Genomic DNA, 23,734 nt, shown 5'->3' on the forward strand with positions numbered 1-23,734 from the left:
CTCACCAATACTTGCTATTATCTGTCTTTTAAAAATAGCCCCCCTAGTGTGTGTAAAGGGTTTCTCATGGTGGTTCTGGTTTGCATGTTCCTGATGACTAATAATGCCGGGCATCTTCTTATGTGCTTACTGATCATTTGCATATCTTCTCTGGAGAATAATCTATTTGAATCCTTCTGCCTATTTTAAAATGGGATTATTTGTCTTTTTGTTATTGAGTTTCAGGAGTTATTTATATATTTTGGAAAACTAGACTTTTATCAGCTACATATGATTTGCAAATATTTCATTCTATTATGTGGGTTGTCTTTTCATTTTCTTGATGGTTTCCTTTTGTTAAAGGAAAGGGATCCCAATCCAGACCCCAAAAGGGGATTCATGGATCTCACACAAGAAAGAATTCAGGGGGAGTCCCTAGAGTGAAAGCAAGTTTATTAAGAAAGTAAAGGAATGAAAGAATGGCTACTTTATAGACAGAGCAGCCCCGAGGGCTGCTGGTTGCCCATTTTTATGGTTATTTCTTGATGATAGGGATGGAGTATTCATGCCTCCTCTTTGTAGACCATATAGGATAACTTCTTGATGTTGCCATGGCATTTGTAAACTGTCATGGCGCTGGTGGGAGTGTAGCAGTGAGGATGACCAGAGGTCACTCTCATGACCATCTTGGTTGTGGTGGGTTTTGGCCAGCTTCTTTACTGAAGGCTGTTTTATCAGCAAGATCTTTATGACCTGTATCTTGTGCTGATCTCCTATCTCATCCTGTGACTTGGAATGCCTAACTGTCTGGGAATGCAGCCCAGTAGGTTGCTCAGCCTTTTTTTTACCCAGCCCCTATTCAAGATGCACTTGTTCAGCCCCTACTCAAGATGAAGTTGCTCTGGTTCAAATGCCTCTGACATTTTGAAGCACTAAAGTTTTTAGTTTTGGTGAATCCAATTTACGTATTTTTTTCCTTTGTTGCTTGTACCTTTGGTTTCATATCTAAGAAACTATTGCCTAATCCAAATTCACAAAGATTGACTCCTACATTCTTCTAAGGTTTTACAATTTTAGTTCTTCCATTTAGGTCGTTGATCCATATTCAGTTAATTTTTGCATCTGGTGTGAGGTAGGATGCATATAATTCTTGCTTAGCCTGATGATAATCATGTGACCCTTGGTAAGTTCTTGCACCTAAGTCTCAATTTCCTTATTTGTAAAGTGAGAATAACACATGGTACCTAAATCATAAGGTTACAGTGAAGATAGAGAAAACACTTACATAAAGCATTTATCACAGTGCTTGAAGCATCCTAACTGCTCAATAAATGCGGTCGGGGTTACAATTGGAACATGAATCATGAGTGCATGCTTCTACAGTGAAGTGCCGGAAAGACCAGCAGCATTTCTCAGAAGGTAAACGGGAGGAAGTACGCTTGCTTAGTCCACTTAGACAAGCAGGTCTGGGATTGTTTTTACCACTCTAGGGAGTGGTAAAAATTCGAATTCTCGGGCCCCATCAGTACTACTGAAAAGAGCCTCCTCTGAGCACCGGGCCCGCAGTGGTGTCGGTGACAGTGGTCTCGCCTGCAGCGCCGCCTTTACCCTGCTGGCGGCGCCCGAGAGACTGGGGCGGACACGGCGGCTGCGCAGAGCCCTCCCTAAGCCGGCGGCCGCCCTAGCAAGATCCGCCCGGCTCAGCTGACAGCTATACCGAGAACGGAAGAGGCGGTGCGCCGGTTCTGCCGGGCGTCTCTAGGCCTGGTCGGCTGGCGTCGGTGAGTGGGCCCCGGGCAAGGGCGGAGGGCGGAACTTTGGGGCTCGGCACCGCCGGACGGCCGGAAGGTACGGTGGGGACCGCTCTCCGGGCGCGCGAGGCAGAGAAGGGGGCCGGGCCGGGACTGTTCAGTGGGCCTCGGTCTCTCAAACCCGCACCCGGCGTCCGCAGCCTGCCTGGCCAGGACTCCCTTCGGGACGCTGAGCAGGAAAGGGAAGGTTTGGGCCCTGCCCCTTCGGGACGCCCCAGGCTGGTCAGCAGCTCACACGCCCGCGTCGCGCCCTCTGATCCCAGCGCTGGGGCTGATAGCTAGCCTTGGTGGGCCTGCCCCGGTTTGGGGACAGTGGCCCAAACGACTCCGCACGCCGGGTGGCGAGCTGAACCCAAACCAGGACACCCGAAGACCAGATGAATAGAATGAGAGGGAAATGAGAGGGAGCAACCCGAATTGAGGTACTGGATTCCAGGTGACAGCTTCACAAGCTGAAATTTCGTAGGGTAGGTCATGAGGAACTGTTGAAACCCTGCTTGGAGTACAAGTTCTTCGCCCTGGCTGCGTATTGCCATCACCCGGAGGACTTGGAAAACCACTGAGGCCTGAATTAATTGTTCTGGGGTGCGGCCTGGGTATTGAGATTTTAAAAAACAGCTCCTCAGAAGATTCTAATGTGCAGACAGATGGGGAACACTAACCAAAAATCATAAACTGCATAAATTAATCTCTCATCCCATTTGCAAATGTTTTCACAGGAAGAAACAAAAAGCTTAATTCAGTTAGCACCATCTCTCTCACCTAGTAAAATTGTTTAAGATTAAATAAGATCATGTGACAAAAAGAAGATAATTTACATTTATTGAGCACCTACTATGTGCTGTATAAGGCCCTAATACAGTACATAGTAGGTGCTCAACAAATGTAAATTGATTTTGGATCTGTCTTTTTTTTTTTTTTTTTTTTTTTTTAATAAGACGGAGTCTTGCTCTGTCACCCAGGCTGGAGTGTAGTGGTGCGATCTCAGCTCACTGCAACCTCCTCCTCCTGAGTTCAAGTGATTCTCCTGCCTCAGCCTCCCAAGCAGCTGGGATTACACGTGCTCACCAACTATGGACTATATTACCTTTCCCCCTCACCCCAGTGAAGAAGCCTAGCTCTAAAGCATTTAGAATAAAACTTAAAAAGTTTGTGTTCCCGTTTGTATACTCTGGTTTAAGTATTTTTTTGATATCAGAATTAACCTTGAGTGTCACTGGCAGGATAAATTCATGAGCAAGAGAGGGGGAAAACTGGAGGGAGATGGCAAATGAAGGAATATAAGAAGCAGAAGAGGAGAAAAAAATAAACAAAAAAGAAACTTAAGGGGCTGTTTGTTATGGGGCCTGGTGTCCTGTCCTCTCATATGACCTTGGTGTTCTTCCTTAGCTCCTCCCCATGTCTGAGAGCAGACAGATAAGAAGTCCTCAGTCACTGCTGGGGACATGCAAACACTCCTTTAATCATGTGGCTCAGATAGTCTGCCCTAGGAGAGTAAAATGCACCTGTCGATTAGGACTGGCTATATGTTAGGATGTGTTCGACTTAATTGGTGATAATGGAAATGCAGAATTTTAATTTGGAGAGGGTCCTAACACCATCTTCTGTGTTTCTTTTCTGCAGATGGCAGGATTTTCATAGTATTTGTAGTATGAGTTCCACATCCTGGCCTCTTATCCAGCTTCAGCAGTCTCAGCTCCGCCAGCTAGAGAATAAATGGGATGTGCACAAAGTCCCCTCTGAACTGAAATACAGACTTCGGTGTTAATATCCTTTTCTTCTGATTGTTATTAACAGGTACTAACTGACCTCAAGTAGAATATGTAAATGTGTCTTAGATAGGGATGCAGCTTAAGCAGAGCCATTAACCAACATCTCCTAGAAAAAAAGTATTTTTTGAAAATGAAACCATTTTAAGTTTCATAGTATCATCTTTTAGAATATAAAAATTCCTTACTTTTCAGGCCAAGCGTGGTGACTCATGGCTGTAATCCCAGCACTTTGGGAGGCCGAGGTGAGTGGATCATCTGAGGCCAGGAGTTTGAGACCAGCCTGGCCAACATAGTGAAACCCCATCTCTACTAAAAATTCAAAAAATTAGATGTGGTGGCAGGCATACCAGCTACCTGGGAGGCTGAGGCAGAAGAATCGCTTGAACCCAGGAGGCAGAGGTTGCAGTGAGCCGAGATTGCGTCACTACACTCTAGCCTAGGCAACAACAAGAACAATAACAACAAAAAAATCCTAACGTTTCAATTTTGAACATTTTAATTAAAAGTATTTTAGTTGTGAGGGGAGGATATTAGCAAATGCAATTGTAGATCAATATTCTAATTGACAGAATGGTAGTATTTTTATTTTATTGAAATGATTTTTGTAAATTCTCATTGCCTATTTTTTGCACATTTAAATTATCTGAAATTGTGTTATATTCTTCAGTTAATGCAATTTTTAAAAACATTGATTCATACTTTATTTTGTTTTTTCAAGAAAAGATCTTGCTCTGCCACACAGGCTGAAATGTAGTGGTGCAAACACAGCTCACTGCAGCCTCAACATCCAAGGCTGAAGCAGTCCTCCTGCCGCAGTCTCCTGAGTAGCTAGGACTACAGGCACATACCACCACACCTGGCTAATTTTTATAGAGACAGGATCTTGCTGGCCTCGATCAATCCTCCTGCCTTGGCTTCTCAAAGTGCTGGGATTACAGGCATGAATCACCACACCCAGCCAGTTCATACCTTTTTTTTTTTTTTTTTTTTGAGACAGAATCTCATACTGTGGGCCGGGCGTGGTAGCTCACGCCTGTAACCCCAGCACTTTGGGAAGCTGAGGCAGGCGGATCACCAGGGCAAGAGATCCAGACCATCCTGGCCAACATGGTGAAACCCTGTTGGTAATAAAAATACAAAAATTACCTGGGTGTGGTGGTGTGCCTGTAGTCCCAGCTACTTGGCAGGCTGAGGCAGGAGAATCGTTTGAACCCGGGAGGCAGAGGTTGCAGTGAGCCACTATTGCCTGGGTTGGAGTGCAGTGGTATAATCTTGGCTCACTACAACCTCTGCCTCCCAGGTTCAAGCTTTTCTCCTGCCTCAGCCTCCCAAGTAGCTGGGATTACAGGCGCCTGCCACCACGCCTGGCTAATTTTTTTGTATTTTTAGTAGAGATGGGGTTTCACTACGTTGGCCAGGATGGTCTCGAACTCCTGACTTCGTGATCTGCCCGCCTCAGCCTTCCAACAGTTCATACTTTAATTGTAGCTAGTTTCTCTTTTTGTTGAGACAGAATGTCTCTCTGTCATCCAGGCTGGAGTGCAGTGGCACAAGCTCAGCTCACTGCAACCTCTGCTTCCTGGGTTTTAGCAATTCTTAATTCTTGTGCCTCAGCCACTGAGTAGTTGGGATTACAGACATGTACCTCCTACCTCCATGCCTGGCTCAGTTTTGTATTTTTAGTACAGATGAGTTTTTTGGTTTTTTTTTTTGCCATGTTGACCAGGCTGATCTTGAACTCCTGACCTCAAGTGATCTGCCTGCCTTGATCTCCCAAAGTTCTGGGATTAAAGGCTTGAGCCACTCACTGTGCCTGGCCCTTATAACTAAATTCTTAGTATTATCTAAAATAATGGTAAATCTTTTAAAAAAATTATTATCTTTTAAATATTCTTGAGTCATAATTATAAATCTTAATATTGATGGCTGCTTAGATTTGACAAACTGTTTCAAAATTTTAATATTTTGCAGCTTGCTCAGTTATCTAATTTTCTTGTGTAGTATCTATGCCTGTAACATCCTCAAGCACAGTTTTCTCAACTGGGAGCAATTTTGCCTTTAACCCCCCCATCCTGCCCCAGGACTTCTGGCTATATTTGGAGATATATACATATATATATATATATATATATATATATATATATATATATATATACACATACATATATATATATATACACATACATATATATATATATATATATACACATACATATATATATATATATACACACACATATATATATATATATATATATTTTTAAGACAGGGTCTCTTTCACTTTGTCATCCAAGCTGGAGTGTGGTGGTACCATCATGGTTCACTGCAGCCTTGACCTCCCAGTCTCAAGCAGTTCCCCCATGTCAGTCCCCCAAGTAGCCAGGACCACAAACAAGCACCACCACACCTGGCTAGATATTTTCAGTTGTCACAGGTCTTGTGGGTGGAAGCGGGGCACTATTGGGTATCTAGTGGGTAAAAGCCAGGAAATGCTGTTAAACATTCTATAGTGCACAACACTGTTCCCTAATGACAATTATTTACTCCAAAATGTCAGTAGATCTGAAGCTAAGAAAGCCTGCCCTAAAGATTCCTGTGGATTTAAAAAATTCACTTTTTTTTTTTTAGAAACAGAGTCTCACTTTTGCCCAGGCTGGAATGCGGTGACACAGTCTCAGCTCACTGCAACCTCTGCCTTCCAGGTTCAAGTGATTCTCCTGCTTCAACCTCCTGAGTAGCTAGGGGTGTGCCACCACACCCAGCTAATTTTTGTATTTTTAGTAGAGACGGGGTTTTACCATGTTGGCAAGGCTGGTCTTGAACTCCTGACCTCAGGTGATTTGCCTGCCTCAGCCTCCCAAAGTGTTGAAATTACAGGCGTGAGCCGCTGTGCTTGGCAAATTCACTTATTTTAAGAAAGTATTTTAATATACTTTGACCCCTTTTGCAAGCTAGTCACTTTGCTAGGTTCAGTGGACAAGTCAAAGAAAATTTGTGATTTGTCCTTTTCAAAGAAAATTTTCAAATTGTGCTTTTTTTCCTCTAATTCAGTCATAAAATACCTAACTGATGAAGTCAGAAATTAGAAGTACCACAACCATCCCTTTTGAAAAAGACTTACTATTGCAAAGCTAATGGAATGCCAGTTATGGCTGTCATTTTTGGTTTAGGAGAAAAGTGAGAATATCAATTATTTGCAGTTGTTTGTGAGGAACATTTTTAAAACTGCCATTAAACTTTTCCCACCTCTGTGCATTTTCTTTTCTTTTCTTTTCTTTTTTTTTTTTTTTTTTGAGACAGAGTTTCGCCCTTGTCACTCAGGCTGGAGTGCAGTGCCACAATCTCGGCTCAGTGCAACCTCCACCTCCTGGTTCAAGCAATTCTCCTGCCTCAGCCTCCCAATTAGCTGGGATTACAGCCTGCCACCACATCTTGCTAATTTTTGTATTTTTAGTAGAGACAGGGTTTCGCCATGTTGGCCAGGCTAGCCTTCAACTCCTGACCTCAGGTGATCCACCTGCCTCGGCCTCCCAAAGTGCTGGGATTACAGGCGTGAGCCCTCAGGCCCGGCCAGCCTCTGTGCATCTTAACTGATTTTATGTTTTCAGTTCCTCAGAAAATTAAATGTCGTCAGAAGACCGAGAAGCTCAGGAGGATGAATTGCTGGCCCTGGCGAGTATTTACGATGGAGATGAATTTAGAAAAGCAGAGTCTGTCCAAGGTGGAGAAACCAGGATCTATTTGGATTTGCCACAGAATTTCAAGATATTTGTGAGCGGTTAGTTAATAATATTTTCTTAAACAGATTATTCTTTATTTCTTAGTGTACCTTAAGCTATTTGTCTTTTTTGTGTTTATAGGCATTAGTGATAGGTGGTAGTGTTACAGATTTAGTGCATGTTTCTGTTTTAAATGAAAACTGCAATGAGGGGGCAGGCAGTTTTCAATTTGATTCCACCTTTTTGATCACTGAAGAGGGATATTATCCTGTGTATTTCATACATCCTAGTCTGCTACCTAGCAGTTTATCAGCATGAGTCATTGGCTGTTAAACAGGGATAATCAAAGAGAAAATGAATTTATGTGAAAACACTTGGAAATTCTCAAGTACAGTGGTGGTTGTTAATACTGTTTGGTTTCCAGAATCATTTCAACTACTGTAAACATGTGACACATGTTGTTACTCTGTGACCTTTTGCTTCAGAAAAAAAACAAAACTGCTTTTGATACAGATATTTAGAGAAGACCTTGATGCACTCTTTCCCAAATGTTTCTACTATAAAGGGATTAAGGAATGCAAGTGTGATAATTTAAATGAAACTTTGTGAGAATGTTATGTGCTATATCATATCCTCAAACCTGAGATCATTGTGTTGGCACAAATTTTCCCAACTGTGATTCATGGGTAGTTGACACATGCTGGTCTAAGTAGGTCATGGCTGTTCAATAGAAATGAACACCCTTTCTCTAGATCGTGTCTTTAATCATCTACTATAAACTAAACCAACAACAAAACATTGTGTGTTCCTTGGTCATTAGTGTTAGGGACTGTACTCAGAAGTGTATAAAAGAATAAGTTGTAGTATCTTCATTATACATTTCATGGTGCTTAGATTTTTCAAGGGGTTACAATATTTTTTTAAGGTGGCGGTTACCAAGTTAAAATTAGGAAATAGAAAGTGCTTTGGGGAGGGTTTTTATTCCCTCTTACTAAAGCATTAAGTCTTTCTTGAGCATTGCTCAACAGTAAATGACACTCAAGTATTGACCAACTGATCCTTTCTAATCTTTGTTTTTGGTTCAGGCAATTCAAATGAGTGTCTCCAGAATAGTGGCTTTGAATACACCATTTGCTTTCTGCCTCCACTTGTGCTGAACTTTGAACTGCCACCAGATTATCCATCCTCTTCCCCACCTTCATTCACACTTAGTGGCAAATGGCTGTCACCAACTCAGGTTAGACTTGAAACTTAATTTTTCCTATCCATTTTTAGAAACTTAAAAATTGTCTTTAATTGAAGACTACCTTAATGATCTTGAATTCAGTGCATGAAAAACAAATGGCTTTGGTTTTGTAATTTTTTTCCCTTGCCTTGATGAATCCTGATGATAAGAAATTGAAAATGCTTGGTGTTTTAAAAAGGAATGGCAGTAATTAAAGCAATCATGAATTGTAGTAGGAGTAATTTTTAATCAAGTATATTATTTCTTTTCTTGTCTTGCTATTTTTCTATTTAATCTGTATTATAATGGAGACTACAAGATCTTCCTCATTTTTCTTAAATATTGATACCACTTTTTTTCTTAGGTTCTTATCCATTCCTTAAATGAAAGATTTCACTTTAATTAGGATTAAAAATTGAGCTAATGTAGTTATAATAAGCAAATTTTCTGAGTAAATACAATAACTGCTTTGCTTTGTAAAGATCTATATTAATAACAAGTAACAGTCAACTGGTATCACATAGACAAAAATGTATACAAGTAGAATGTGTACAGTTCCTGTAGATATCTCATTAAGGCTTGAGACCTTACGTAAAGAACCTCATTTCCTCTGGGTTGTATATACTTTTCTAGTAACCTCAACTCTTGATTGAGACATAAATATGACTTGAAGCTAAATATAAATAAGATAAAGTATTCTGGGATAGATAATGAATCAATAGCAGCTGCTTTTCTAGAAGTCATAATGAAGATTGATAAACTGATGTGTATTAAGACAAGAGCTCAGTCTGTGCAACATGGTGAAACCCTCTACAAAAAAAAAATACAAAAATCAGCCAGGTGTGCATCCCTGTACTCCCAGCTACTCGGGAGGCTGAGGTGGGAGGAACACTTGAGCCTGGGTTTTGCAGTGAGCCGAGATTGAACCACTGCACTCCAGGCTAGGTGACAGAGAGAGAGACCCTGTCTCAAAAAAACAAAAAAGCTGTCAGATTTGCTGACCTCAAGGGCTTATTAGTTTTTCTCTTTGGATCATACAGTTTTCATTCCCCCATCCAACAATCTAATCTTTCAGGTGAGAGTACTTTTGTAAATTTGAGCTTATGGTTTTAAAGCAAAGTTAAACCTTAAAAAAGATAATACAGTTAGAATAAAAAGGAATATTACTTTATATTCTAATATCTGTGCCAGAGGCAGCAGATGCAAGACAGTTGATGATTTGTCCAGGAATATCAAGAGTGTTTAGCATTTAGGTCACTGATAATTGGCTGAATTATTTAGATATTTTTAGTCCCATTTCACCAGCGAGCTTTTCATACTTTACATCCGTGCATGTGTGTGCACCTGCGCACATGCACAAAACAGGGACAGATTAACTGGATGTGTGGTCGCAGTTTCAGATTGCCGCTAACCAGCATCTACTTAATGCTGGATTTGGGTGTTTGGGTGTGTGCTGGGGAAGAGAGTTGTTTTATGTGTTACAAGCTAAAATTTTTACAGTAGGATTCTTTGTCAAATAATTGTTTATGCATAATCGACATTTTAATTGATCTCATATTCCTTCTTGGTTCAATTCTTGTTGCTCTACCCTGATTCCTTGTCATTATGATTCTCACCTGTTAATAGTGAAATTGACAACTTACAGCTGTCATTCCCTGAATCGGGGTGGGTAGACAGAGGGAAGTGGTTTTAGTATTCTAGTATTTTTTCTTATTCCTCCCCCAATATACTTACATAGTCTCTTTCTCCTTTTCCCTTAATAATTCCCCTCCCTCTTCGATTTACATGCATCTCAGGTGCCCCCCTCCCCGTCTCGCTGTCTCCCCTCTCCCCGGCTGTCTGTCTCCTCCCTCACTAGGCACCTGCCACCAAACCCAGCTAATTTTCTGTATTTTTTAGTATAGATGGGGTTTCACCATGTTGGCCAGCCAGGTCTGGAACTGACCTCAGGTGATTCACCTGCCTTGGCCTCCCAGAGTGCTGGGATTATAGGCATGAGCCACCTCGCCCAGCCCCAGCTGCCTCTCTTGAGAAGGGACTGGAGAAGAAAAGAGGTTGGAGAATGGCTTCTTCATAGGACTTGGTAGCTCACACAGCACTCAGAGCCTCCCTTTTATATTTATCACATTTTACAGATTTTAGCAGATTTCTCAAAAGTGTGGTTGATTTATAAGCATATTTACGCAATGTAAAAAACTATTAGTTGTTCAATCTTAACTGATCAATAAGAAAGGTAGTAGCTGTGCAGGGTTTAGTCATTGGCACTACGCAGAGTGTAAGAAACAGGAAATCTTGTCCCTTTTTATTTGTCATTTAAATTTACAAAATTTGCCTTCTGGAAGGTCTATTTTTGGATGTTTACCTAAAAAAGAAAAGCTGCTTGTAATTCCTGTGCTCTGTTACAAATATTTTATATTTCTAATGGAAAATCCTCTTATATTTGCCTTTCAAATTGAACAGACCACTTTTTTTTTTTTTTTTTGAGATGGAGTTTCGCTCTTTTTACCCAGGCTGGAGTGCAATGGCGCGATCTTGGCTCACCGCAACCTCCGCCTCCTGGGTTCAGGCAATTCTCCTGTCTCAGCCTCCTGAGTAGCTGGGATTACAGGCACACGCCACCATGCCCAGCTAATTTTTAGTATTTTTAGTAGAGACGGGGTTTCACCATGTTGACCAGGATGGTCTCGATCTCTTGACCTCGTAATCCACCCGCCTCGGCCTCCCAAAGTGCTGGGATTACAGGCTTGAGCCACCGCGCCCGGCCAACAGACCACTTTTAAAGAGAAAAATTCCAAATAATTTAACTTGAGTTGCTTAGCTCAGGAAGTGTAAGCTTTCTCTATGGCTGCTAAATCATGCTGAGGGCTTCTGATTAGGACCAGGGTCAATGTCAGTCAGCTTTTCTCCATTAACTGGAATCTGATATAAGCCCAGATTGCTTAGTTAAAAGCAGCTTGTAAATCTAAACAAGGATTCTGAGGCTGAATTCTGTTAGTGATTGTTTCAGATGAGTTGACTTTTTGATAGAACTGAAAATTAATTTTAAAACTTGGATAGTATTTTTAAATGACTCTTTTTCTAACCATTATTCTAGGATACCGACAGGGCTAGGACTCCTAATGGAAGAAAAATAGTTTACTTTTAGAACTAGATCTCTTTCTCCTACATGAAATTTATGGCAATACTAAAAGATTAAAGAACAGAAAAAAGTTCTCCATTTCAGTGACTAAAATGTACAGCTATTTCTCTGTCTTACGGAGTCTTCCTGTTTCTCTTGTTCTCGTGGTGCTTCTTGCTCCTGACTTTGTGTTCTACTCCAGCTCACGTTGCTGAATAGTTTAAGAAGTACTCCAATAAGAATGATTGTACTATCTTGTGGCACAGTGTATCGTAGCAGTAAAATATAGTGTTAGGAAGTATAAGGGCCTAACTTGCAAGTGGAAAAGATTTCTAGGGAAACCAACAGTTGGCAGCATCATCATCTTTCCAAACTCACCAACATCTTCATGTGTTTTCTCCTAGCTATCTGCTCTATGCAAGCACTTAGACAATCTATGGGAAGAACATCGTGGCAGCGTGGTCCTGTTTGCCTGGATGCAGTTTCTTAAGGAAGAGACCCTAGCATACCTGAATATTGTCTCTCCTTTTGAACTCAAGATTGGTTCTCCAAAAAAAGTACAGAGAAGGACAGCTCAAGCCTCTCCCAGCACAGAGCTAGATTTTGGAGGAGCTGCTGGATCTGATGTAGACCAAGAGGAAATTGTGGATGAGAGAGCTGTGCAGGATGTGGAATCATTGTCAAATCTGATCCAGGAAATCTTGGACTTTGATCAAGCTCAGCAGATAAAATGCTTTAATAGTAAATTGTTCCTGTGCAATATCTGTTTCTGTGAGAAGCTGGGTAGTGAATGCATGTACTTCTTGGAGTGCAGGCATGTGTACTGCAAAGCCTGTCTGAAGGACTACTTTGAAATCCAGATCAGAGATGGCCAGGTTCAGTGCCTCAACTGTCCAGAACCAAAGTGCCCTTCGGTGGCCACTCCTGGTCAGGTAACTGTTTATACCCTACTGATGGGTGCCTCTTAATTCTCTGCCACAAATGGAGATATATTCTTGGGAACTTCATTGATAGAGTTTATGAGGCAGTCTGAGGCCTTGGAGTTGTTTCACTGTATCCATTTAAGAATTCTGTGGTCTCAGTCTACTGCTTAAGCAAATGGAATGCTTCCTTTGGCCTTACAATGGGCAAGGATGGGTGTTAAAGTAGTTATTAAGTAACTGTGGTAATTTACTTTGTATATCTGCTAAGATCCCATGAACTTTGGGGAATCACTAGCTTATCCTTGTGTGAGTTTGGGATTTGAAGGGGACATCTCTTGGAATGATTAACCGACTTTTTTTTACAGACTTTAGCATAAGTACAGCCTACTTAGGTTTCTTGTTGTTGTCATTTTGTTTTGTGTTTTTGAGACAGAGTCTTCCTGTGCCACCCAGGCTGGAGTGCAGGGACACCATCTCAGCTCATTGCAGCCTCTGCCTCCTGGGTTCAAGTGATTCTCCTGCCTCAACCTCCTGAGTAGCTGGGATTATAGGCACCCGCCACCATGCCTGGCTAAATTTTTTTTTTTTTTTTAGTAGAGATAGGGTTTCACCATATCAGCCAGGCTGATCTTGAACTCCTGACCTCAAGTGATCCTCCCACCTCGGCCTCCCAAAGTGCTGGGATTACAGATGTGGGCCACCGCACCCGGACAGTTTTTTGTTTTCTTATTAAAGCATAATTTTACTTAAACTACACATTTAAATCATACAAGGCTAGCATGGTAGCTTATACCTATAATACCAGCACTTTGGGAGGCCAAGATAGGATCGCTTGAAACTAGAGGTTTAAAACCAGCCTGTACAAAATAGCATGACTCCATGTATTAAAAAAAAAAAAGTCAGTCAGGCATGATGGCAAGTGCCTGTTGTCCTAGCTACTTGGGAAGCTGAGGTAGAGAATCACTTGGGCCCAGGAGTTCAAGGCTGCAGTGAGCTGTGATTGCACCACTGCACTCCAGTCCTGACGACAGAGCAAGACCTCATCTCTAAAGAAATAAAACTAAAATATAAAATAAATTGTACACTTTGCTTAGTTTTAACAAACTATATGTGTAGTATATATTGCCATCTCAGTCAATGTATATACTTGGTTTGATTTTGAAGTGAAAGAGAGGTTTTAGTTTATGTGCCCATCTGTTTTACACTATCATCCTAAGAATCTCCTTAGGTTCAGAACTGATTGTGGAATAATCAAACCTATGGTGTTTTGTATTTCCCTCTAGGTCAAAGAGTTAGTAGAAGCAGAGTTATTTGCCCGTTACGACCGCCTTCTCCTCCAGTCCACCTTGGACCTGATGGCAGATGTGGTGTACTGCCCCCGCCCATGCTGCCAGCTGCCTGTGATGCAGGAGCCTGGCTGCACCATGGGTATCTGCTCCAGCTGCAATTTTGCCTTCTGTACCTTGTGCAGGTTGACCTACCATGGGGTCTCTCCATGTAAGGTGACTGCAGGTATGTTTTAACTGTGTGAACCCATACCCCCATCCCCAATCTCTCCCTGACATCTCACTCCCCTACCAGCGCCTTATGACTTCATTCTTCAATTTGGAAGTCTTCATCCAACAGATATTTCTGTGTCAGTGACTATTCTAGGCTCTGGGACTGTAGTAGTCACCAAAAGAGACAAAAATCTCTGCCCTCATGGAACTTACATACTACTAGCGGAGACAGGAAAACAAAATAAGGCTATCAGGTGGTGATAAGTGCTGAGGAGGCAAAAGAAATAAAGCAAGGATAGGATATGAAATGTTCTGAAGGGGAAGGGACTTGGAATTTTAGTTACAGAAGCCAGGGGAGGCCTCACTGGCAAAATGGTTTAAGTAAAGACTTGAAGGAGGTAAGAAAAACCATGCAGATATCAGGGAGGAACATTCCAGAAGGAATGGCACAGCAAATTCTATCTATGAACATGGAATAATGTAGATCCTGGATGGCAAATGCAGGGCATCTAAGCTGCCATTCTTGTCTCCATGGCACATGTGTTTAACCAGTCATCAAATGCTTTCTCCTTGAGCCCAGAGAAGCCTCAGAATCTTCCTCAACATGGCATCTCGGAAAACTGCCCTCTGATGAAATAGACATAGGAGTGAAACGTGTTTGCCATCTCCAGTCGAGATAGGAATCATAAATCAGGTCCTTAATGTCGATTTAACTAGACTTCGGTGGCTTAGTCTTTCTCAGACTAACAGGGATGGTGATAACAGCTACTTCACAAAATTGCAGCTACAGCAGATAGCAATAACTTCGCAGGGTTATTTTAAGGATGAAAGGAACTAATATAGTGCTATTCAAAATAGTTAAATTTGTCACACTGGTCTATAATAAGATACAGAAATTGAGAGGGTTAGAAACTTTTGACAGGGGAGAAAAAAAATGGTCCTCTATCATAAATAGTTTGAGAAACAGTGGGCTAATACATGTAAAATGCAAAATGGGGCCAGGCACAATGGCTCACCCCTGTAATCTAAGCACTTTGGGAAGCCAAGGCGGGGCGTTGCTTGAGTCCAGGAGTTTAACACTGTGGCAAAACCCTGTCTCTACAAAAAAATATAAAAATTAATGGGATGTGGTGATGCACACCTGTAGTCCCAGGCACTCAGGTTGCTGAGGTGGGAGGATCACTTGACCCCAGGAGGTAGAGGTTGTGGTGAACCAGATTGCACCACTGCACTCCATCCTAAGAGACAGAGTGGGATCAAAAAAAAAAAAAAGGTAATTATTAATACTATTATTATTGTAGTTATTACTTGCTAATGTTAGCAGAGTGTCATTATTTCCAAGAAAGTACCCTGAGGGGAAAGAGTGGATAGGTAATTTCAATTGCATCAGCCAGCATCTTGTAGGTAGGCCTCTTCATTATCAAATGGTGAATGGTGCTGACTTAGTGGAAAATGTCTTTCAACCTTTGTGTCTTTTAGATAAGTCAGTCTTTAACTGCATACTTCCAGTTGCATCAACATACCAACATTAAGAAATCAAAATCAAAGAAAAAAAATAGCCTATCTTATTCTACCACCTTTAACAGATACATCTTTTCTAGTTGGGCAAGTCCTTTCCATTCATTATCATTTGTGCATGTGTAATTTTTACTGAGTTATAACATAAACTCTTTTTTCTGGATTCTGTGGTGAATGTTTTGAGTTGTAGCCAACTTAATTGTGTTTTTAATAATTGAATATTACATCATTAAATGGCTCTTCCAAACATTATTTCCTTAGAAATTTAACTTTTTTGCCATTGTTATATGCATCTCCATGCATACGACTTTGGATTTTTTCCTTATGATAAAGTTCTAGGAATAGCATTATTGAATAGTCAAAGATTATTGCCACTTTATTTATTTATTTATTTATTTATTTTATTTATTTTTATTTTTATTTTTATTTTTTTTTTTGAGACAGAGTTTCGCTCTTGTTACCCAGGCTGGAGTGCAATGGCGCGATCTCGGCTCACCACAACCTCCGCCTCCTGGGTTCAGGTGATTCTCCTGCCCCAGCCTCCAGAGTAGCTGGGATTACAGGCACGCGCCACCATGCCCAGCTAATTTTTTGCACCTTTAGTAGAGACGGGGTTTCACCATGTTGACCAGGATGGTCTTGATCTCTTGACCTCGTGATCCACCCGCCTTGGCCTCCCAAAGTGCTGGGATTACAGGCTTGAGCCACCGCGCCCGGCCTTCTTTATTTATTTTTTAAGGCAATTTTTTAAGTTTATTTGATGTATCTGATGATCAGCAATTAGTTCTCATCCACACTGACTGACTGTAGATTTTTGAAAGTGGTAACAGGTACATAGGTAACGAAAGTATAGAGCCTATTTGATGAATCTTCATCCTCATTACATTTTCTGGACAACCGCACACAGATTCAGTATGAGACATTCTTTCTAATTCAGATAACTTTAGCACCTTATTCTTTTGGCCCAGACAGCTTTGTTGAGCCTGGTATCAGTGCACACATCTGGAGTTCCCATCTCCTTCATAGCAAATTTCCGAATCTCTTTGAGTGCCCGAGGGGCACGCTTCTTGAAGCCCACTCCATAGATGCGTTTGTGAATGTCAATGGTGTATTCTCGGGTCACCACCTCGTTGATGGCAGAACGGCCCTTTTTCTTCTCACCACCCTTCTTTGCAGGAGCCATTCTGTCAGGTTCGAGTTGGAAAAAAAAGTGCCATTTAAAATTATTTTTAGTAAGCATTACAAAGCTATATAAAAGTTAATTTTCCATTTCACTTTCTAGAGAAATTAATGGACTTACGAAATGAATACCTGCAAGCAGATGAGCCCAATAAAAGACTTTTGGAACAAAGGTATGGTAAGAGGGTGATTCAGAAGGCACTGGAAGAGCTGGAAAGTAAAGAGTGGCTAGAGAAGAACTCCAAGAACTGCCCATGTTGTGGAACTCCCATAGAGGTAAATGTTTTGGGACAGAGTTGGAGGCCATCAGCCTTGCAAGCATGTTATGATTACCTTAAGAAGCCTTATTAGTCAATTTTATGACTTAGAAAACACATGCTGGTATTATTACACTTTCTTACTTGGAAGATGGAAATTTCACTACTAAATATTGTTATCAGCCTTAAATATATGTAGACTTCCCTTTTCCAAGTGTTTTCTTACAGTGACCTTTGTTCTCAAATTGTATGCACCTCAAAATTGAATGGGTTGTAAGAAGAGCATACTAGAGCTGTGGTCAGCTCTTACTTCATCTATGTGCTTAAAAAATAAATCAAATCTGATCTCTCAGAACTACCCTGGAATGCTGCACACAGGTTTAATTAAGATATACTGAGGAATTAATCTCAGCCAAAATAATTAGACAAATCTATTGCTTCTTAACAAAAATCTTAATATATTTTAAAATCAAAATACGCCTTTGCATTTGATGCTATTGTTCTAATCTGTTAAGTCTGAACTGAACCTAGTGGTGATTCCTGTTATTCCATTGAGGAAACTGGCACTATATATTATCACTTTTTTTTTTTTTTTTTTTTTTTGGAGGCTAAGTCTCTGTTGCCTAGGCTAGAGTTTAGTAGCGCAATCTCAGCCACTGCAATCTTCACCTCCCAGGTTCAAGGAATTCTCATGCCTCAGCCTCCCGAGTAGCTGGGATTACAGGCGCCAGCCACCACCGGCCACACCTGGCTAATTTTTTGTATTTTTAGTAGAGATGGGGTTTCACATGTTGGCCAGGCGGGTCTCAAACTCCTGACCTTAAATGATCCGCCTGCCTTGACCTCCCAAAGTGCTGGGATTACAGGCATGAACCACTGCACCAGACCATATAATCACTTTTAACATACCTTAGCCCTATGACAGAGTGGAGGACCTGGTACCAAATATTTACTTAGATTTATGTAAAAATTAAAAACCCACGCTTGTTACATCCAAATATTTTAATGTTAATCTAACTACGTGTTCCAGTTATGTGTGTGTAATTTGTATCTACTGTTTATCAGAAGAGACTGTGCCAAGTAGCTAGTTGTAGTAACACTAGCTACCTATTTTCTGTATTTTACTTGTAATATAAAATAGACAGCATTACATAGTTATCAGTGACTAGGAGAATGTTGTACTGAATCTTTTTGGCATGTGCATGTCTCTTCTGCTTTTACAGCCTTGATAGTTTTCTCTTTCTATCCTTCCCACCAGAAATTAGATGGATGTAACAAGATGACATGTACTGGCTGTATGCAATATTTCTGTTGGATTTGCATGGGTTCTCTGTCTAGAGCAAACCCTTACAAACATTTCAATGATCCTGCTTCACCATGTTTTAACCGGTATGTATACACAGAATTCCTCAGGTACTTGATTTGCAGACCATAAATCCAGTGTTTTATTTAAGTACTTGGGCTTATTTAAGAGAATTATCTTACCTGTTTTCCTCCATAAAGGAATTTTTATTTTTCTCAAAAATGAGTTTTATAATGAGAATATACACTATGTAGAAGTTTTTGCAGTGAGAGTTTTCAAACATACAGAGAATTTGAAAGGATAGGACTATGAATAGTAGGATACTTTCCACCTAAATTAACAATTGATAGTACTTTGCCATATTTGTTCCCTTAACATTTTTAATGAACTACATAGAGTTATGATAATGCTTCCACTCTAAATATTTCCATCTTTCTCCTAAGATAAGGAAATGCTTCTACATAATGACAGTACTTTAAAAAAATGTAATGATAGTGGCATATTGCTACCTAGTAAACATACGTATTTGAAACTTCCTAATTATCCTTGAAAATATCTTTTAAAGTTATTTGATTGAACCAGAATCTAAACAAGTTCAGTCAATGGATTTGGTTCTATCTTTTTAGTCTCTTAATACAGAAAAGCTTTGGCCCACAACGTGTGTGTGTGTGTGTGTGTGTGTGTGTGTGTGTGTGTGTGTGTGTGTGTATGTGTGTATTGAACATTCATTTTTTGAAAAATCCAGGCCAGTAGTCTTATATAACATCTTACCTTCTAGAGTTTTATTTGTCCATGATGTCCTTTAGCTTGTTTCTGTATCCTATTTGCTATAAACTGGAAGTTAGGTCTAGACTGAAGTTTGATCAGATTTAGAGTAACATTTTTTCTGCTGATACTTCATGAGGAGTGATGTGTATTCCACATTGGATCACATCAGGAGGCCCATGATGTCCTCCATTAGTGTGGTGCTCAGTTCTTCTGTTTGCTTTATTGTAAAGGTAAGTTTTCCATTTTGTTATTAGTAAGTAATCTGTGGGGTGATTCCTTGGCACAATGGGAATATCCTGTTCTCCAAGAGTTCCCACTTTCAGCATCAGTTGATGATCTTTGTTAGGGGGTATCTATTAAGTAAATACATTGGTACTGTGAAACTATAAGAGAAATTGAAGAAACAACCCCTGCCATGAACTATTGGAAATTGAACATCGGAAATTGCATAAATTGTAGGTAACATAAGGAAAGGAAGACAAATCGATAGCTACAAAACATTCTACAAATGGAGGGTACAAGGTCCGTGAAGATAGAATGGAGTGATGAACATGTAATATTAATAATAGTGTCTTGAAAGAGTTCAGTTGCTTCTAAATTGCCTGACTTCCCCAGTCTTGGCTTATTCTATGTATTGTGTACACTGAGTATCAGTTTTGTGATACTCATCCCCCGTTATTGTTTATCCTTGGTCCTGGAGAGTTTGTCTGGATTCTAAAAGGACCGTTTTGTTTGTTTGTTTTAATTTGGAAAAGAGAGCTTTATTTTTCATAAAGAGTTGCAGCCTGCAAGATGGCCATTCTGACAGGTTGGGAAGCATGGCCTTCAGCCAGAAGCTAGAAACAGACACTTTAAGGGTGGGAAGAGGAAGACAGGGATTTATGCCCTGCAAGATAGCCAGATGTACATATTCAATAACTATAGGAGGAGTTATGAATATATATGAAAGGAGAAACGTGCCGCATGTGCAGTTGAGCTTCATTCCCCTTCAGGGGATCGTGTTCAAAAAATGATGGCATTAGCCAGGAGCGGTGGCTCACGCCTGTAATCCCAGCACTTTGGGAGGCCGAGGCGGGCAGATCACCTGAGGTCAGGAGTTCGAGACCAGCTTGACCAACATGGAGAAACCTCATCTCTACTAAAAATACAAAATTAGCCGGGTGTGGTGGCACATGCCTGTAATCCCAGCTACTCAGGAGGCAGGAGAATTGCTTGAACCTGGGAGGCAGAGATTGCAGTGAGCCAAGATTGTGCCATTGCACTCCAGCCTGGGCAACAAGAGTGAAACACCATCTCAAAAAAAAGAAAAAAGGTGGTATTAGCATGATCTGTGGGGGAGTTCTCTGACATGAAAAGGTGAAGCAGAGAACAGGAAAACCTCAGTACACATCCTCCATAGATTGGCTAGAACCAATCTATTAGCAGGAAGAAATGCTGGTCCGTTTTTTTGTGCCAAATCTGTAGAAGGGAGGGACAGCATCAGGCCGTTGGTTGATATGAGCTGTGGAGCAAATCTTCCCAAAGGGTTGGTTTGTTTAACCCTTAAGAAAGAAAACCTAATGGTGGTCAGTGAGGGAGAGGGCTATGACCAGGTTATCTGGCTTTCCATTTTCAAGATTTCTCTGGGGTCCCCTTGGCCAGGAAAGGGTCTGTTCAGTTGGTTGTGGGACTTATGTTTCATTTTTATTTCTCGTTTTCCCTCTTTTGGCTGAGGTTTGCCAGAGAAAGCATTGATGGTCAAACTTACTTTGTCCCATATCGTTGCTGGAGTGGTGTGGCAAACCTCCCTGCCTCAGTCCAGGCCCTCAGTGGGACCTCTGCGGCCAAAAGACTTACAGCCAATTAAATTTCTAGGCCAGATGGGAATGGAGGCAGGCACTCATCCACCCTAAAAGGGCTGTTCTTAACCAACTTTAGGGTAGATTGTTCAGAGGGACCCAGATTTCAGCCCTCCTCAGTGGAATGATTAAAGGAGAAGAAAAGATGTACAGAAATGTTATAAGAGTACAGAAAATATTTTTGAAAAAGGAGAGGCAATTTATATTGTTTTGTTCAAGTGTTTTAAAATGTACCTTTCTTTATGCTTCCAGGCTGTTTTATGCTGTGGATGTTGCTGACGATATTTGGGAAGATGAGATTGAAGACTAGTTAACTACTGCTTAAGATATGGACGTGGATTGGTTTTCCCTAGTCTTTTGTCAAGTACACAAAATAACTTTGCAGGATATTTAGGATACTATTCATTCATTCTTCTGGTGTAGAAGTTATGGAAGAACAAGGTTTATATTTTCATGTGGTACTACTGAAGAAGGTGCATTCATACATTTTTTAATGTAAGTTGAGAAAAATTATAAGCCAAAGGTTCAGAAAATGAAACTACAGAATATTATAATGTGCCCAAAGGTCTGAATAGTTAAAAATTAAATATTTATTTTCTTTCCCCAAGCCTTAGGTAAGGAGAAGAGGGGTCAAGAGTTAAACTTAGAGACCTTTTGTCTCTGAGAAGCATCCTTCTAAGACATTCTATTGGAGCTCCCTCCGTACTACTCCTAACAACTGGGGTGGGTAGAAGCCTTATGAAAATTATACCGAGAACCTGATCTCATTTACTCCATGTTAATCACATTCCTACCAATCTAAATTTCTGCCAAGTTAGTTCTCTTCAGAGGAAGTCCTTTACTCTGAAACTGACTGGATGGTCCAGTGTCATTTTGATCTGCTTTTCAGAATGGAAATTTATAATAATTTAAAAATATGTTCTAATACCACAAACACTGTGGGGCACTTGATATTTATTAGTAGTGTATATGGTCCACTGGTTTCAGGCCAAATCTAGAATTTAGTGATACTGGCTCAGAAGAATTTTAGTTCTATTTAACTTCCCTGGGTATTAGAGCCTAGATTCAAAATGACTTGTCTTTGCTACTTTTGTTCCACATTCTCCCTCATTACCTTTTCCCTACCTTCTGTTTGTAAGGACAATTTTAATATTTCGGAAGCACATGTTTTTATTTCCTCTGCTGGAATAGGAGAAAGCTTAATATAGTCCCAAGCTGAATGTTCTTGAATGATCCACATTGACCACTGTACGTGCGTATAATGACAGTATAACTTGTCTATACCACTGTAGTTCCAGTCCTAACTTTCTGAATTATTTTTAAAGATCTTCTCTAACAAGCTATGGGAATTTGGCTTCATACTCTTTTTTTTTTTGCAACAGCAGTGTTTGGGGTGATAATTTTGAATTGATACCTGTTCCTTTTTCTGGGTTTTGTTGGCTTTTTGAAAAATTGTCTTTTCTTATTGTTGGTGAGTGGCTAGGTAGCAAAGTAAATTTTTTCGGAAAAGAGGACAGAAAAATCGAACTGCAGCTTGACGATGTATCCTTTTTTTCCTACTTTGTCATTGAAAATTGAGCAATCACTTTTAACTGTTTTAGGTATGTGTGTCCAGAGTGAGCAAAGACTATGTTTTTGGATTGTCAAAGAGGATGCTTAATCTTAAAAATAAAAATAAATTTTAAGATTATCTTATACTTAGAACAGAGTTGCTGCTATTTGTTCTGTCACCAAGGCAACTAATCACATTTTAAAATTGTTCAGCATATAACATATTCTTAAGAAAAAGGTCACAGAATAGCATCTCATTTACCTGGGCTTGTGACTGAGCTTAGGTTTTAGGGCCCATATGTTGTTTAAACCAGATAGTTTCATGGTCTTCCATTCAGGACATTTTGTATAAAAATTGAGGTTAATTTAAAGAATAAATGGAAGATAAGAAATTAAAATGATTGGTTCTACAATATATACCTGAGAAGAGTGATTTCTGTGATCAAAGAGGAATTTAATTCAGATTTATTCAGAAAGGGCTACTCAGAAGCTCTATAGTTCATGAGCTAGTTGTTATTTTCTAGAGATCATTTTATTTTAAGCTGTTGTACATTGTTGATGATGTCATGGAAGTAGGAAAGAAGCCTTTATAATAAAGTTTTATGAAAGAAATGAAAGGCCTTTTTCCCATTTATGATAGTAACAACACAACACAGGTGTTTGGTGTTTAGTCTCAAAAATTTGGTCGCATTAGTGATTCTTAGGTGCAAAGTCTTTATCACTCAATTTTAACAAAGAAAATAGGGCTTGTATTTTTGAAGCATGAGTTATGAGCTAATTTTAAGATGGTATAGCTTTGGTAGAGTACTTTTGTCTTAGTAAAATGAAAGATTTGGGTAACTCCCCAAATGCCTTGTAAAACAATTGGGTTTGTAGAAGGTTGCTGTGTCAGCAAAATATGTGATAGAATAAAGAGTTTTGTACCTGCTTTAATTTCATGAAAGTCTTTTTTACCAGTGAGCTGAGATTTGCCATAAATTAGTATGAACCCCATGGGTCTTTTTTCTTTTGAGATGGGGCCTCACTCTGACCCCAGGCTGGAGTGCAGTAGTGTAATCATAGCTCACTGCAGCCTTGTTCTCCTGGTCTGAAGCAGTCCTCCCGCTTCAGCCTCCTGAGCAGCTGGGACTACAGGCACGTGCTACCACACCCAGCTAGTTTTTTTGTTTGTTTGTTTTGTGTGTGTGTGTGTGTGTTTTTTTTTTTTTTTTTAGACGGAGTTTCGCTCTTGTTACCCAGGCTGGAGTGCAATGGCGCGATCTCGGCTCACCGCA

The 23,734-nt window shown here is 40.4% G+C and overlaps 1 protein-coding gene and 1 pseudogene across 4 annotated transcripts; one reads left to right on the forward strand and one right to left on the reverse strand.

Moving 5' to 3' along the window:
- The first annotated feature begins 1,655 nt into the window (after positions 1–1,655).
- On the forward strand, positions 1,656–22,599 carry RNF14 (ring finger protein 14). Of its 4 annotated transcripts, none has more exons than XM_010338355.3 (9): positions 1,656–1,760; positions 3,414–3,587; positions 7,171–7,340; positions 8,367–8,518; positions 12,029–12,556; positions 13,831–14,059; positions 16,847–17,019; positions 18,259–18,389; positions 21,162–22,599. In XM_010338355.3, exons 3-9 carry the CDS (start codon positions 7,187–7,189, stop codon positions 21,217–21,219), a joined length of 1,425 nt encoding a protein of 474 aa, XP_010336657.2. In that variant the 5' UTR covers positions 1,656–1,760; positions 3,414–3,587; positions 7,171–7,186; the 3' UTR covers positions 21,220–22,599. The 4 variants fall into 4 exon arrangements, with proteins under 4 accessions (XP_010336657.2, XP_010336665.2, XP_010336661.2 ...); XM_010338363.2 differs by having other exon boundaries at positions 1,695–1,827; XM_010338359.2 differs by lacking the exon at positions 1,656–1,760 and adding an exon at positions 1,839–2,212.
- On the reverse strand, positions 16,345–16,747 carry LOC101039412 (large ribosomal subunit protein eL31-like; annotated as a pseudogene).
- Positions 22,600–23,734: the final 1,135 nt, after the last annotated feature.

Source organism: Saimiri boliviensis, chromosome 1 (genome assembly GCF_048565385.1).
Source record: "Saimiri boliviensis isolate mSaiBol1 chromosome 1, mSaiBol1.pri, whole genome shotgun sequence".
Lineage (NCBI taxonomy): Eukaryota > Metazoa > Chordata > Mammalia > Primates > Cebidae > Saimiri > Saimiri boliviensis.